The sequence below is a fragment of the Ixodes scapularis genome, unplaced genomic scaffold (genome assembly GCF_016920785.2).
Source record: "Ixodes scapularis isolate PalLabHiFi unplaced genomic scaffold, ASM1692078v2 PGA_scaffold2__306_contigs__length_199485367, whole genome shotgun sequence".
Classification (NCBI taxonomy): domain Eukaryota; kingdom Metazoa; phylum Arthropoda; class Arachnida; order Ixodida; family Ixodidae; genus Ixodes; species Ixodes scapularis.
The window spans coordinates 156,535,958-156,553,400 of record NW_024609857.1 but is presented as its reverse complement, the minus strand read 5'-3'; the positions used below and the strand labels follow the sequence as shown (position 1 = coordinate 156,553,400).

Below are 17,443 nucleotides of genomic sequence, written 5' to 3'. Positions count from 1 at the left end.
AAACACTGAGTTAAAATTGAATGTAAAAAACATTATATTGCCACTCGCGTCCGTGAGCAAGCGCGTCCGTGGCCGAAAGGTTATTGTGCTTGCTTTGGAGACATGCGATAATATTGATAAAATTAAATATGAGCCAAAATAACGCTTTATACATCTTAGAGATTGCCATAACTGGAGCCAAGGACGCTGACGTATCTGGGTTGTAGTACCTAAATTACCTTCGCGCGGCCGCAGGCATGCACGCCCGGACTGCCCGCCTGCTTCTCCTGCTGCTGGTCCCTGGTCAGCTGATCTTTGTGGCGGTCATCGACCACGTCGAAGGGCCCGGTGACGCGTTCCGGGGCCCCTTCGTGGGCCTATACATGGCCGCAGCCATCGTGCAGGTCTGTCTGCTGCTGTATCTGGCTAGGGTACTCGTGTACGTGCTCTGGACCAGGGGACAGGACCCAGACAACGCCGCCATCCCCTTCCTCACTGCGCTCGGAGACCTCCTCGGTTCAGGTCTGCTGGCCCTCGTCTACTTGTCGCTCCTGCATCTCTCACCCAACGAGACCGTGGATACCACTCCCGGTGTCCTGACAACGGCTCCGAGCAATCACACCACCTAAGTGCTACGGTTGTCTTGAGTGCTCCGGTCATCTCACGCGTTGTCCGGCAACATTGCGCATCTGCATTTGTGTCTCGGGTGGTTTCACCTTCCTCGGATAACCGGAGTGTGACTGTATCGGAACTTCTTTGGTTCAAGCTACTCGACGTAGCGTCTTCCCCTCTGGCGGATGATCTCTGTATGTAGCGACGTGGTCCCCATTTTATAGCACTTTTCGTGTGCTACTGAACGTACCACCGGTCCTATTTCTACTCAATCTCTCATTTGCAGCCAAACGTTACGACGGATTGCAATCACCGTTCCACAGCGCGCAGTTCAGCAGCTATCACGCGCACATGCAAAAGCCGTCAGGAGAGGTCCTGACGGGTTTAGCTTCTGTTTTATGCCGAGTCCCTTTGGCATGAATGTGATGTCTGCGCAGTCGGTCAAAGGAAGGAACCTTTTATGACTGTTTCACTAACTTCTCGCTAATGGCAGCTTCAACCTGGAAGAAAGTGAATGCTACGCACAATGACGATTGAACCCGTGTTTCTGCGCGCGTTTGGCTCTAGTGATAACGCGGTGCAAGGCGTTTCAAGATCAGGATTACTCTGTTTCAAAATTGTCATCGTAAGACGTCTGAAACCCTTGAGGGTGCTGTAAACTTTTAGTTCTGAGCTCGCGCTCCAGAATTGCCTTCATGTGTTAATTTCTTTTTTTACGGGTGACGTCGCGGTTTAAATAATTATTATGATAATAAACACATCGTGCGGCTAATATTTTACATTGTTTCATACGTGTCTACGATTCCTCAAATGCATACTGTGGCCACGTTGAACATTGCTTCTCCTACGAGCACGGTGCCCTCATCTCAGGCAGAATTCTGTGAACACACGATTGCTCGTGGTTATCGCCTGTGTAACGGACCGTCTGAAGCGCATGTTTTTAACTCACGTTGATTGCATAACATTTTAATAGTTTAAGGGTGATCACTTCCCTTTTTTGTACAGTTACTGTTTTATATAATGTACAGACCCGAAATATGGGTACCCTGTGTAGAGTTCGAGTTCTTAAAGTAAATTAATAAAAAAATATGTTGTAATCCAGCCTTCAAGTTTCTTTGCCGTTCAAATAGTTCAAACTTGTGCAACTCCGCTCCCATCTAAGTATCAGTAAAAATTAGTTTTCAAATAAACTTTATTTACACACAGTTACATATTTAAGTAACACACTTTCAAGCGGCTTGGATTAAAACTGCGTGTTTCTCTTTGCATAAATAATAATAATGATAATGATAATTATCACAGTAATAATTATGATAATATTAATAAGGTGTGTATCCGAGAGTTAATCAACCTCATTGAACTTCTGGTGTCTCACCTGTAGAGAAATTTAGCCAGCGCAGTACAACCGCTAGCCTGGGGTTTTTAATGGGAACCAAGCAGTAGTGATACACGGCCGCACGCCGGTACATTCCTCATCCAGATCGAAACGGGCAGGAATGAGGATTGAACCCAAGGCCTCTGGGTTCTGCAGCGCTACCTTTCGCTTCATTCAGTATAAGAGTCCAAGAAGTAGCTGCTTCTTTGGAATCGTGGTCCCAGAAAAAACAATAAGCTCCCCCTTTTTTAAGTTTCCAGGGTGCGCTTAAGACACGAGCACGTTAAGATGTGCTATCGTGGACACGACTCGCGAGAACATCGGCAAGCGATGTAGTGTCGTCTGCTTCGCGCCTTGCAGAAGACCAAGTGGGAGTGTGATCGCAAATGAAAAAGAGCATTCAATCTTAGCAAAGAACCATACTGTGATTCCTCCTGGATGGCATTTGGTTCTGGGAGTATAGAAAGACCACTGTGTTAAAGCCAGCGTTGTCCTCGATTACGCGTCTTCTATGGGTGATACTCCTTTTTCTGTAGACAATTTATGTCTGCAAGCAGTACAAACTGACATTTAACGTTCGTTCAACTCGCCTCGTACGGCGTCTGTTTTAAGTGTACCAAGTGCTGTGCTTCCTTCTGTAATTGAAAGCCGAATTTCCTTATTTAACTTTTTACCTCTTCTATAAACAAACTTGTGTTTATTTTTAAGCTGTTTACTCACCCTTCGTAAACCAGCCTTTCCTCTCCCAGCCAACCTATTCTTACAGGGCCGAAGTGCCCGACCAGCAGAGCTACGCGGAGAGCTAAATGTTGCTGCGTTAAATTTCACATTTTTGGTGTGTTTCTGGCGTGAAAATATTGGCGCTTGCCATGCAGAATGATGTGATTGGTCGGAATCAAATTAAAGCAGAGTCACTTTTTTTCGCGTACGCCATGCTCCAACTTGATTCGAAGTAACCACATTATCCTTCATAGCAACAGCAAATTATTTTGGTTTGTCTTTTAAATTATCAGTGATCTAAAGGAAACTTACATAAGCTTATTTTAGACGACTCATAAAAAACGTTTCAAAGCAAGAGAAAACTTCAGGGCTGGAACACATCTGCGATAAGTCAACCGAACATCGTAGGTATTCAAGAGAGGAGGAAACTTGTTTCATGCCACCTTCGAAAATCCAGAACATTCATTTCATTAATCTAGAAGATATGGTTTTGGTGAAAGCATATTAAAGATTGATATGCAATGAACACCAGCCCACGGTTTGTGTTTTAACGAATGGTGTGGAGCAATTTTCCCATGTTACTAAATCTGTGCCAATTCCGCACTCTAAGGAAAAAATTAAGGAAAAAGGTAGCAACGGCAAGTATTTCTCCCTTCTACTGACGCAACCCCAAGCGGACACGAGAAGAAGGGAGAAACTAGACGTTTGTCTCCATCTCCCAGCAGGCAATAAAAAAGTTCGGAACTCCCCCCCCCCCCCCCCCCCCCCCCGTCATTTTCTTTCTTCGAGTATGTCGCACGCCTTATTTAATAAATATTGTAAAATTGAATGATACTCTGAACCAATACTCTGAACAAGTATTGGACACGAGGGCTGTGTCAACGCTCGGCGAGGACTCTGATCCAATCACAGCCGTCGTGAGCATAGATGGATGGATGGATGATATTGGCTATGCCCTTTGTAACGGGCGGTAGCTTGCGCCACCTAGCCTAGCAATCAATGATGACCGTCAATGTTGCTTGATGCGCCTTTGAGAAGGGTCTATTCCGCCTCTCAGTCCAAACATGCAGAGCATATCGCGTGCATTCAAGTGTTTACCGCTATTTTTGTCAAAAGAGCAAACCAAGCCGTTAGAAACGGCAAAGTTTCGGAGCAGTGCAACCAACGCTGCGTACACTGGGTCTAAGATTCTTCTTATTCTTCTTCGAATTACGGAACGAGGTGACGACGTTGACAAAGTTATGGAAATCGAGGAAACTGCGTCCAAAACAGGCAGGTTTCGCAGCCGAATGCCTACGTGCCTTTTGTGCTCCGTTCTGCTCGGGTTTTCGGTGCCGAGTGCAAACCGACAACATCAACCGGGTTTTGCGTTTCCGCCTGTCAGCAACATGGCAGCAGCATCGCGACGGCAGTGTTGTGCGTTGTGAACGAAGGCTGGAATTGAGCACTATATAGCTCCTTGGAGCCAAGGAGATTAGAAAGGTAGGAGGGGGCATGACGTCAGCTGCGTAGCCTCCACAAGCCATGCTCCCTTGACACCTCGCTTCTTTCTCATTTCCCTCCTTACCCTCCTCACTTATCGTCACATCACGTGACCGACGCGTGTTGATGGTTGCGGGTAGCAGGGAGCGTGGTGCTGGTGGGTTTCATTTATCATTCATCACAGCCAGAAGGTGTGGCCCGCGCCCAGCCGACCGACTCTATACTCGCTGCGCTTCGTTATGCCTTCTGTTTTCTACAGATCGTTACCATCCTAAAAACGATAGTATTCAACGTGGAACGTCAGCGCTGTAAGGACGTTTTTTGGCGTGTTTTGGGTAATGTACCGTGCATCTGTGGGGAGTATTCCCTTTATCTTCTGGCCACCAACTTCTTCAGTAGCCAAAGCAAGAATAAATTATATACACACATGATTGCGTAACTATGTCGACCCGACAGATTGAACCAATACTTACGCATTTTTACGGCGATGATTTCCGCGCTCACCTGCAAATGATAGCTGCGCTCTCATCGCTCTCATATGTTATATCACGCTACAATACGTTTGGCTTTTTCTTTTCATTGCGGCCGCTATGCAGGTCGTCCACTGGGTCGTTTTATCGCTGTCGTGACAAATTGAACCAACTCAACTTGACTCGAGGCTGAGAGATGTTTTATTGACAATTAGAAGTGCACGGAGCACACCACGCTCCACTTCGATGGAATCCAGCCACCGCCGTGACCAACGGCCGAAATCCATCGTTTCCGCAGTTCGGCGACCGTCGGAAATGCAAGAAAATTGTTGATCGATTTTTCTTATCGTAAAACTATGTGTGTGTAAATACGCCAAGGGCCTACCGGTGAAAGGTAACCCCCGCTGACGAAAATCTAGTGCGGTTGCGGCAGCCGACCACGCTGCAAGTGCCCATCCCGTAGGCGGAGAAAATTAGCGTCCCGGCCACCGTGGTCCCGGCGACGCCAGGCTTTCATTCTATCCGTTGCGGCGATTTCCCTGATCGTCCCGCGTACCAGCAGGGGTGTATCGTCCGCTCGTAATCCGCCTCAACCTCGCTTCCACCTTTGCATTAAATTGCATTATAATCTCAACCACTTGCTTGCTTGCTTGCTTGCTTCACGCCTAGCCTTCGATGAGATAAAACCTACCGGACGGAGCGCGCGCAAGACTGCAAGGAATCCTACAATCAACCATCCTTCTTGCACGTGACATGTCACGCGCACCAATTACTAGAGAGATCTGCGGTCACGTTGGGCACAATATCGTTTAAACATTTTATGACTAGGCTTCACATATATTGCAACGTGCCCCCTCCTAGTATTTATAACCTTCTTGTTCAGAGCAGAGTAGCGTAGATTTCCTGTATAGGCTCCCTATACTCTTAGAAAAAAAGGGTATGGATAGTCCTCCCTTAGGGGAGGAACGGTCTTGTAACCTATGTTCCTTTAGAAAGGGAGAAACTTTCGTCCCTGAAGCAGGGGAGCAAAGTCCCTCCGTCGCTTGCATCTGAATATGGCGGCCCCGAATCGAGCAAATTGAGCCAATAAGGCTTGACGAGGACGCTACGTCTCTTGTACGGGACGAGAGCAGCAGCAAATAAAAGCGTAACACGAGCTTTGCGCAAACTGTGTTTATTTCCGAAGCCAGATTCCCCCCACAGGACCAGCAACTTGCGTTTCGAAAGCAGTTACTCAGTCTTCTCGTCGACAGCACTGCGATGTTAACGGAGACAACCGATACCCAGTTACTTCGCACACTTTTCGTCTTACCTTTGGTGTTCCTCGAGTCACAGTTCCTTCGTCAACCACACATCACGGAGAAGGGTAAACTCAATCCGCGAAACAAAAAGCCGCCCTCGAAAGAACGAACTCGAAGCCGCTGTTTATCGCCTACCAATCGCTAACCACCAGATGGCGGAGTCAAGCAGAGTAATTGCAAGTAGCTAGGCTAGGTGGCGCTAGGTACCGCCCAATTCATGTTCTACAAAAAAATAATTAGCTTTTCTCAGGCCACTACCCCGCTTGGGGATCCTCCACTATACACGTTACACTTATTACAAGTATACCAGGCGAACATACATAGAGCACATACACGGCACACACAAATATCAATACATTGGAACACCACACTAACCTGAACACTACACCCGTGCTCTGCGTTTGCGTCTTTTATACTGGTCGTTTTGAACGTACGGAACTTTTCGGTGACTCCCTAAGCAATAAGAAATATTCCCAGCATGCTGATTTTTTCCCAGCAATGTCATACCTCTGAGAGAATTTTGAATGGCTCAGGGGATGAATCTCTTATTAAAAGTAAACGCTCGATCATGTCTTAATTATTTGAAAGCCAATAAATCAAGCCGCTCCAATGCAATTCGAAGCCATGAGTTTGTTTCCCCACACGGCACGTCGTAGCCTGCATTTCTATTGGTTTTTCTATTTGTGCTGTTCGCGCAAAGCTGCAATTGCCGTCTTGAATTAATCTCTGTAGAGCGGATATTCACTCAGCTGGAAGTGATGCTTCACGGGCTGAGAAATCGCTTTTCGATCAACTTGAATGCAGTCAAAGCCGCGACTTGCGGCAGGTGTTAAGTGTACGGAGCTACGCCGCGGCGAGCCCGAAAACTTCTAGCGCTCATCCCAGCGCGCCACTTGGAAGGCAGTTTTTCCAGGAACCGTAGTATATTTAAACAGCAAAATAATGGGTAGCTTTTTTTTCGATTTTACTATTGTTCATTCCTTCGTCGTGCGCGTTCCCGCACTGACCGCACCTTCGTTCCTTGTGAGGGCAGACATCCGCCTTATGCCCGAGCTCGTGGCAGCTAAAGCACACGATCGGGCGCGGGCGGTATTCTTTCATGCTCAAGATTGCTTGGCAGAAGACGACCCTCTTAGGCAGTTTGTTGCCTTCGAAGGTAACTAACACCGCACTTGTGCCTTTACCCATAAGTCGGGCAGCGATAATCCTTGCCTTGTCGCATTTCATGTCTGCGAGCAGCGTCTCTGGTGTCTCTTCGCTGTTGTCTCCCGGCGGGTATATGACACCGCGGATCTGGTCTTCTCCATTGCTCTGTAGGGGCAAACTGTGTACTGCTTGCCGTTCTTCTCTATTGCCTTAAGCCGTAGCAGCTTTTCTGCCGTGCCTTCTTCTTGCGTAGTGAGCGTAATTGTGTTGGTCTTAGTGTGATACTGGATTTTGAAATCCTCTTGGCTTTCGATTCCTGCCGTTTCCGCGGCCTGCCTGGTGTCCCTGGCTCTGAAGCCATTTACTGCCTTCTTACATACCGGTTTCAGGAATATGGCCCTGGTAGTTTTACTGCCTGACCTCTCATCGATGGACATAGCAGCGGCTTTCTTCTCGGGTTATTCGATTGATGTCAGCGAGCGTTTACGGCGGCGCCTGTTCTGGACTAGTGTCCAGGAGTTGTCCTCGATATTTTCCGCCAAAGGGGTGGCTTCTGCCCCGTTAGGTTTAGCATTCTGGCTCTTTAGCGGGGTCTTTGTCAATTGTGCTGCTTGAGCTATCGTGGGATATTCTCGTCCAAGGCTTCAGCTCACCTTTTCTGCTGCGGCTGGTTGCGCGCCTTTTCCTTGCTGTGCGGTAGCGAGGTAGGTCAAGAAGCTTACAAAAAGTCTTCCTATATCTTCCCTCGCAACTCCAAATTCGTTCAATTTGCCGAGGGTGTTCAGGTCCAGTACGATTTGAAGGCCTTCCGTCGATGGGCCCGCCGTGGTCGCGGATGTCCCTGTAGCGGCAGCCTGAGTTTCCGTGTCTCGCATTCCAGACGTTAGGTTTAGCGAGGTGTCCATAGTATCGGGTTCCATATTCACCAAACTGGTCCCTCCTGGATCCAAAATCGACGGTCGGAGGGTGGCGGAGGGTTGCCCTTGATCCATGGGGCCCTTTTTCCGGGGCGCGAGTGCCTTTTAAACTCGAAGTTATAAATATATGTCGGCGGAGCTAGGAAAAACACGTCCGTTAGAACGAGCGCTTCGTCGTCGTCCCCGATCTAAGAGCAATATGAGATTATGTAAACCGTCGGGAGGAGTATATATGTCACTGGTCGGGCCGTGATCGGAGGGGGCGGGGTATTGCAGGTCGGAAGTCTGGGGTGCTATGTTGCGCTTTTTGGACTCCCAGGGGTGCTATGTTGCGCTTTTTGGACTCCCAGGAGACTTGGAAGAGGGAAGTGACGTCAACGACTAGAGCAAACGCAGATTGGATGTTGACAGAAGAAAACGAAATCAACACCCAATCTGCGCTTGCTGTGTCGTTGACGTCACTTCCATCTGGTGCTATGTTGCGCTTTTTGGACTCCCAGGAGACTAGGGAGATGGAAGTGACGTCAACGACACAGCAAACGCAGATTGGGTGTTGACAGAAGAAAACGAAATCAACACTCAATCTGCGTTTGCTCTAGTCGTTGACGTCACTTCCCTCTTCCAAGTCTCCTGGGAGTGCAAAAAGCGCAACATAGCCCCCCTGAAGTGCCTTTAAATATGGCGGAAAGTACATATATTTACAGTGTGGAATTTTAGCATTAAAAATAGATGATAGCTGAAATCGACAAAACAAAATCGATCATATATTTTGCTGTCTAAATATACTACGGTTCCTGGAGAAACAATCTTCTAAGTGGCGCGCTGAGATGAGCGCAAGACGGTTCCGAGCTCACCGCGGCGCAGCTCCGTAGACAACGCATGCCGCATTTCTGTTGATCGAAAAGCGATTTTTCTGCCCGTGTAGCATCGCTTCCAGGTAAGTGAATACCTTCTATGCAGGAATTAATTCAAGACCACAATTGCCGCGCCAAAAAACAGCGCCAAAAAATTAGGAATAGAAAACCTGGCGTTCCTTAGCGCTATTCTACGACGTGCATTGCGGGGAAACAAACGCGTGGCTTGGAACCGCAGTGAAGCAGCTCTTTTTATGGGATTTCGAATAATTCCGGCATGAGCGTTAACTCTTTTGTAAGTAATTCTCTCTTGAGGCGTTTAAAATACCTTCCGAGGTACATACTGAGAAAAAATCAACATGATAGGAATGTCATTTATTGCTTAGGTGCGCTTGTCAATAAAACCTGTTTCTTCAAAATGGAGAGTATAAAAGGTGAAAGCTCTAATGTTGGAGTTAGTAATCGGGTTATCGTACGTTCACGTTGATAGCTGTATGTGTGTGCGCTTGTTGTATATGTTCAGTTGATGTGCTGATGTTATTGTACGCGTAATTTACCTGCATGTGTGAATGACAAAGGTGCCCGAAGCGGGAGAGTGGCTTGAGCATATATAGGTATTTTTGTGGTCCATGAATTAAGCTGTACACAGTGCCACTTAGCCTAGCTACTTGCAATAATCCACTGCAATAATCTGCTTTATCCTGCCATCTAGTGACCAGCGATTTAACATGTCTTCACGCTTCGCGGTATTTTCTGGTTTCCGTCCAACAACTGGCCAAGTAGGCCGCTTCGAATTTAATCTTTCGCGAGCGGCTTTTGGTATCTCGAATACTTCGCCACTCGTCCGTGATATGCGATGTTTACAAAAGCATCGGGGCTCGAGGAATAGCAAAGGTTAGACGTAAAGCGCGCGAAATGATTGGATGCCGCATATTGGTCGTCTCCGTTTGTCGTCGTAGGGCCTACAACGAGAAGACTTAGTGACTGCTTTTGAAGCGGTAGTTTTATCACATGGGGCGGGAAGCTGACTCTGGAAATAAATACAGTTCGCAGAAACTTCGCTGCTCTTCTCGCGCCGTACAATAGATATGGCGTCCTCGTTAAGCCTCATTGGGCCCGATTAGCTCGTTTCGGGGGCGCCATAATGAGATGCAGACGACGGTGGAACTTTGCTACCCCGCTCTCGGGGCAAAAGTTTCACTCTTTCCGAAGGAACATAGGTTACAAGGGCGTTCCCCCCTTTAGGGAGTACTGTATAAACCCTTATTTCTAAGAGTGTGCGTGCTTTCCCGCGCGTGTGTTCCCGCTTTTATTCAACTCCAAATTTATTGTTTTTCTCCAGGGGAGAAGGGGAGGAAGAAAAAGAAAGCAGACTATTGTCGCTTGACAGAGTTTCTCCTCTCCACCAGCAACGAAAGAAAACCATGTCACATACTAGTGACCCGTAGAACAAGGTTTACATAGGATCAAAACACACAACATTAAACAAAAAAAAAAAAAAACAAGAAAAATCTGACGTACTTTACGAACATTTTTTGCAGGTCGGAGGTCCCATCAAGAATAGGCACAAATAACACTAGAGAAACAATGAACGAATATCCTTTCTGCTCAAACCCATCAAGTCCGTGCCCAGTCTATGTGTACTATTTATAACATTAAGCAACGATAACTGCAACAACTGGAGGCCGTAGCCTGTTCTCGAGCGAGGCGTTGACCATGCGTCAACACAACGGCCTGCATATTTATTTATTTATTTATTTACAGAGTACCTACATCGCCTCGAGGGCATTATTGTAGGAGGGGCAGGAAATAACACACAAACATAAAAAACACAAAGTGATCACTTGTCCGCACAGATTAGATATACAGCCGAGAAAAAAAATACACTGTTGTCCAAGGTGCTCACCACATCATCAGGAAGCAAGTTCCACTCTCTAATTGTCTTCACAAAAAAAGAATGACAGAAGCTGTTTGTTTTATAGGAATATTCAAAAACTTTTCTAGAGTTATCACGCCTAGCTGAAACATACGTAGGCCCCAAAAGATACTCATTCTTATTAATACCAGTATTATTATAATAAATGCGATGGAAAAACTTCAATCTTAATTTTTGCCTTCGAATGCTCAAGGGCTCCCATCCCAGCATGGTTTTAACCTCTGTCATACTAGCGTATGGATCGTAGTTGTTACTAACAAATCGCGCTGCTTGATTTTGAAGTTTCTCTAATCTATCGATCAGATACTGCTGGTAGGGATCCCATATAACGCACGCATAATCAAGCATTTACCTTACGTGCAAGAAGTAAAGAGTTTCTTTTACGTCTCGGGACACGTGTTTGAAATTTCTACGGATAAAAAACAACATTTTACTGGCCTTATTAATTGTGTGGTCAATATGTTTATTCCATTTAAGTGATTGGTGAAAATAAACGCCAAGATATTTACATTCAGAGACATTACCGATTGTCAGGTTTTTGATAGTAGAACTTGTAAAAAATTTAGAGACGTTTCTAGCAAAATTAACGAGGTTACATTTTCCAATATTTAGGCTCATGTTCCATTGTTTACACCAGTATGCTACCTTATCTAGATCGCTCTGCAGGCACTCTCCGCTTCATATTGGCGAGTTAGAGAAAAACAAGTTGATTTTGCCTTACAGACGTTTGATATGTAAGAAGAAGTTTATAATTATAATGCTCTGTAATTGGAACTATATGAAGGTTTTGGAAAAGTTGTAATGTGTGAGCGTTGAACTTCGCATTGCACATAATTCGAATTATTCTCTTCTGGAGAACGTGCAAGTCATGCATATTTGTAGCCGTTGTGCTACCCCAAACAAGGAAGCAGTAATCATAGCAAGAGTAAAAGAGGGAGTTATAAAAAAGAATGAAGACCGAAAGGGGGAATATATGACGGGATTTATAAATAATGCCCACAACTCTTGAAAGTCTGTCAGCTATGCATTGTACTTCGGCGTCTCAGCTCATGTACTCATTAAATATCACACCAAGAACCTTCACATTTTGTACAAAGTCAATATTTCGTCCTGGGAGAGAAAGTCCTTGAGTAGATGAAAACACTATTTTTGGATTGAAAAACTATTGCTTTCGTCTTATCTGTATTAATTACTAGAGAGTTTGAGATTGTCCAGTCACTGATCTTCTGCAAAACGCTATTTGCCGAACATAGAACTTGGTGGACAACTTTCCCCGAAAAGTATAAACTGGTGTCGTCTGTGTAAATGATAAAATCTGCACTGTCGTCTATATTTACTATATCATTGATGTATAAGTTAAACAGAAGGGGTCCAAGGATGCTCCCCTGTGGCACCCCTGACGTTAGCTTATTTAAGCTAGAGCGCTGGCTATTGATCACAACACACTGATGCCGATATTTAGAAAAAAAAAAAAAAACTTTTGATTATTGTTGAGGCTACTCCCCGCACCCCGTATGCATTTAATTTTTGAAGCAGAGTTTTATGATTTAAACGGCTTATCCCACCGCAAAAGTTGCGTGACGGTTTATGCGTGGGCTTGCCAAACAAACCAGAGACGATGCTTCCTTTGCCATCCACGCTCTGCACAACCATTTGCTATGCTCCGTTTCGCACAAACCCTGAGCGCAACCGACACCGCAATTCTGTAGAGCTACTCAAGCAGCGCCAAAGTGTACTGTCATGGCGCTCATCTTCTTTGCGAATTTGCCCTATAGCCGGCTAAACCAACTACGCACACAAACAAGCGCAAGGTCAAGCCGAATTCACTGGCACCTGTGATAAGAAACGCAGGAGCCTGACGAGCGCCGATTCGGCCATCGAAACGTAGCTTCGGTGGCGCTCGGACTCAGCGTGCAACGGTGTAATACAGCCGTTGCGCAGCAAGTTTGATTCCTCGTAGACTCGCAAGTATATGCTTAGTTGCGTTTAAATACACCAGACACGGCACCCAAGATGCTGATCGACGAAAAACAGGGCGTGAACATCTGTGAAGGGTGTTGCTTCGGTGCAGAATCAAGAGTAAATAAAGGAGTGTTCCACCCAACGAGGTAGAGGGGCTTAGAGTGATAAACCGGAAATTCGGAAGTGGCACCCCCCCCCGGTTGCCGCCATGTTTTACGCAAATGTGACCACTCGTCACGTGACCACACAAGAGCCGTGACGTCACAGGTAAGATGGCAGCGCCCAGAGCTGGCGGATGCGAGTTTGTTCGGTGCGCGGCAGCCGTGATGTGCAGCGGCTTTCCGACGATGATTTCGGGCTTTTTCGTGCTCGCTGACGCAGGTATAATGTGAAAATATGAAGGAATGAGACTTTATACCCTTTTTGTGCAAGGTCGTTCTGTATCATCTGGATATAAAACCTGTGAGACAGCATCAGCCGTATCGCCGTACCGTACCAGTGCTCGGATTCGGGATCTGTTCGAGGATCGATAGAACTTTGAGTGGTTTTAGCATAAAATTTTCTCGTTCTCTTAGCTTTGTTTGAACGTTGCAATGTCTGAGAATCGACGCGAAGGGTATACATCGCGTTAGGGACTAGGAGAAGTTGTTTCAGGCCTGCGTCACCGAATAACCATAGCAACTTTTAGCGAGGAAGCTCTTGCGATCTTTAACCCTTTGTGCTAATCGACGATTATACATTCGATCGCTTTTCTTCCTTTTTTGGTGAGTGCGAAGTGCACACTTATTTTCAGCTACGAGGATGAAGTTTTATTGAGTGTGGGGATGAATAAATCGTTGGAGGCACCTCCTTCAAAGCTATTCGACTTACAATAAGAACAACTGTTTTGGTGTATGCATAGATTAACTGCACCTTTTTCTCTTTCGTAGGATTTATTGCAGAAATACTTTTTTTTTTCATCAAGAGTGCATTGTATTAGTCGGTCTATTATTTACTTGTTCTAATTACCTATATAAGATGATACATAGTTGTGTTCATCCCTTGCCTGAAGAGCAGTCTTGTTGAAAAATGTTGACCATTCCTTTCCGTCTCTTCAATAGCCTTTTTTGAAAAGTGTGGGTTGCCCATACTTCGTATCATTGTAACTTGGAAAAGGGCAACCGCCACAGCCCCCTCGAGCCAATCAGAGAGACAGAGCGAAGGTGCGTGACAAATCTGTGCAGACGAGCACTCTGAATGACATGTTGTCATGTGCCTCTCTCCAACGTGCATATTGGGTCGCCGAGACTGTAGCCTTTGCTGTTTGCCAAATTGTGATGAAATGAATTACAGTAGCTATTACTCTAAGTACCCCAGGCTTTCATACTTTGCAAATTTGTTCGACAAGAATGTTACGTCCGCCATCACTGTGAACTCGGCTCAGCGCATATTGGACTCGAATGCTGCATTAGCATTCAACGTGAACTGGAACCCATTTGTGTGCTTTAAGTCGAAAAAAATGGTGACAGTTGTGCTGCTTGATGGGGTTCTGCAATGGGTCTTTTGTGTCATACCTATAGGAAGTGTCCTGCTATATAACAATGCATCAACATATTCAATTAAACTATATGCTCAGAGGTGTGTTCAGGAGAAGTGGAATATGTGCAGCCCAATGCAACAAGTCTTCCTGTCTGGTATGTCCCATTAATTAATATTGAAGGGTCAGATATTCGAGTGTCCTTAAAAGGACCTGCGCGTGTGGTGAACACAATTCCTTGTGTGTAAACTCTCAAGGCGTAAAGGCAAGCGGAAATAGGTTTATCTCGTTAGTGTATCAAATATGTTTATTTGTACTGGATTACATAATTATTGATTCTTAGTTAATGGTTCCAGAACGAGTTCTTTCTGCGACAGTCTCCTGTCAGGCGTTCAGTCGTAATACCTGTGGACCTTGTTGTGGGATGACGCTCCTGGCACGTCGGTGTTGAGTTTGGTCGAGTAGAAACTTTGACCGACTGATGCCGTCTTGTAATCATATGTCATGTGCGCCCGCTGACATCTGATGCACTGAAGCTGCAGGGCCGGCTTCTGATCCGCAAATTGTTTCTGGTAGTTTTCTGCATCAATGCAGCAAGCTCGGGCATGTATTGCTTATGTGGCTGTGGGTTTTGCTGTACCGTTGACTTGATAGCTGGCAACCATGTTTGTTTGCTATCTAAGCCATTTCACTTCCATTTCGTAATGGAGATTTCTTCTGCATCCCATGACCACTGCAACTTGTGCAAGCCTTGTGTGGTAAACTGAAGTCTCGTGATGCTTGCGGTCCACTTTTGAGAGCAGCCAACCATTCTTTTTGTTAAGGTCACTCAGCGGCATTCTCCCTCAAAGTTCAAAATTGTGTGCTTCGTGGCGTGGACACAGATCATTAGAGTCAGCAAATTATTAGGTATTGCACCGCTCCAAAAACCCGCAGACCCATGGGGTTATGAAACCGTGTGGGTCCCACAGAAATTGTGTGGGTGTTCGGGTCCCTATGGGTCCCCGTACAGTTTGTTTGGGTGTGCGGGTCCCCACAGAGTGTGTGGGTGTATAGGTCCCCATGGGTCCCCGCACAGTCTCTGTGGGTCTACGGGAGCTGTGTGGGTCCTGCAGAGATCCTATAGGAGCTGTGTAGGACCAAAGTCCCGTGGGAGCCGTGTGGGTAACCCATAGGGTTTCATAACCCCATGCTCTGTGGGCAATCTCTGTGGGAACCTCTGGGGGAATGCATGCTTGACACCGTATTTCACTGCAGACCATTGCCAAGAACCGGCTGGTTCTATTTTTATTTACCGATTGGCTCTTCATTTCTCTTGCTTTCGCCGGTCGTTCATTTTTTCTCCCAGTATGTGGTTTACTTTTGCTGTCCTCGACATTACAGCAATGACATCTGCATGGTGCTTTTGGCCAAGGAGCTTCATCATTAGGCATTCTGAAAAATATGCAATGACAAAATATTTAAAGGAGCGCAATTTGTAGACGTAAGGCTTGAACTAATGTTCATTAAAATCACATGCCACATCACTTTCATGAACAGTTTCATTTGGAATAGCCATTAATAATGACGCACTTGAAGAATGCAATTTCAACATGCCCTATAAAATCAATAATTAAAAAGTTAATTAACAAATCTGGGTTAATTGGTCAACATATTGTGACGGTTATCCCCTTATCTATGTCCGCCGAGCCCCACAAATCTCTCGCCCTCTTTTTTTTAAATTACGGTCAAACTAAAATGGCACATTCTGTATGATGCTGAACCCGATTATATCGAACTTTGTATCAAACTTTGTGAACAGACTAGTAGCTGCTATAAAAATGCATAGCGAAAAATGCGGTTACGTCGAAGGAAAATTGCAGCGTCTTCCGATAGATAGAACTGCCAAGAGCGCCGTTTAGCTTTGCAAGCTGGCTTTCCCCCAGCACGGCGACGCATTCGGGGAAAGCCGGCTTGCAGAAAAGGCTTGCCTTTTTTGGGCGGGAGGGAGGGGGGGGGGGGGGGGGGGGGGCAACCGCGTCGGCCTTTCCGGAAGTGGGGAGAGGATGATCCGGTGAGATCTTGCAAAACGAAGAAGCGGCCACTGAATAACCGTGGAGTGTCCCTTATGACGTACAGACGCTCCTTCGAGAGTAAACAACTTTTCTAAATATGTCGTGTTTGTTTGTTGTCAGATTCATTCAAACTTTCATGTAGAATTACCCGCTATATCGAACTGGTAGACAGTCTTTTGCGAGTTCGACATAAGTGGGTTTGACTCTATAGCAATTCGTAATCATCGCCATTTGAAAGCTTTTTATGTCCAGTTCCTGGTTTTGACAAGTATTGGGCTTATGAAAGATACCGTCACAATGTCACCGTTTTCCACCATCAAAAACCCTAGAAAAAAGTGCTGGTTATACCCTTAATGTAATTTTTTTACACTTATGCCTGACTGCACGGGGCGCTAGCAAACGCCAAGCAGGCCGCGTGTTTGAGACACAACATATGGTGCCCTCTCCTATCTAATGTTTGAGCAAGCCAAGATAAAACCATTAAAAAAGAAGTATAATGCTGATGCAGAATTCAGTTTAGAGAAAGTGATTAAGAGTGTTCAAACATCCTACCAGTTATTGAGAGTACTAATATACATCACATATTACAACCCTGCTTTTATTTGCCACTGCATGACAAGTACTTTGAGCTACTGTAATTTTAAACAATACCTACTGGGAGTTAACAATGTTCCATGGGCACATTGAAGTGACCAGATAAATGGGCATATTTCGCTGATATATTACAAGAGAATGCCTGAAAGCGGTGGTTTTAATATTTCAAAGATAAGGACATAAATCCCCTCGCGTCAAAAAGAAGAGAATTGTTGCAAATTGCAACAATTCTCTCCACGAAAAGAAAATTTCATAGAGCTTTTTTTTTTTGTGAAGACATCAGTTTATTCAGGGTCACTATAGCATGTACTGCAACTGCAAATGATTGTAATAAAAAGGAAATGCCCTACGCATTGCTTACTTCATATAGCCGAAATAAAGGCCAGTGGCACAAAAAAAAATATAAATCTGGTGTTGGCACGCAAAAAATAAAAAAAAAATATATCTTTTGTGTTTTACCGAGGTTACCTAATCTTCCAATAATTTTACTGAAAGCTTCCACCATTATGTCACAGCTGTGTGCTC

At 45.5% G+C, this 17,443-nt stretch overlaps 1 protein-coding gene across 1 annotated transcript in view; it reads left to right on the top strand.

Moving 5' to 3' along the window:
- LOC8042851 (solute carrier family 41 member 1) overlaps nucleotides 1-1,688 on the top strand; it is a 32,655-nt gene extending 30,967 nt beyond the window's left edge. Inside the window, exon 10 of the mRNA XM_002415824.5 lies at nucleotides 235-1,688. Coding sequence (XP_002415869.3) covers nucleotides 235-608 — 374 coding nt within the window. The 3' untranslated portion in view covers nucleotides 609-1,688. The remainder of the gene's footprint in view (nucleotides 1-234) is intronic.
- Nucleotides 1,689-17,443: the final 15,755 nt, after the last annotated feature.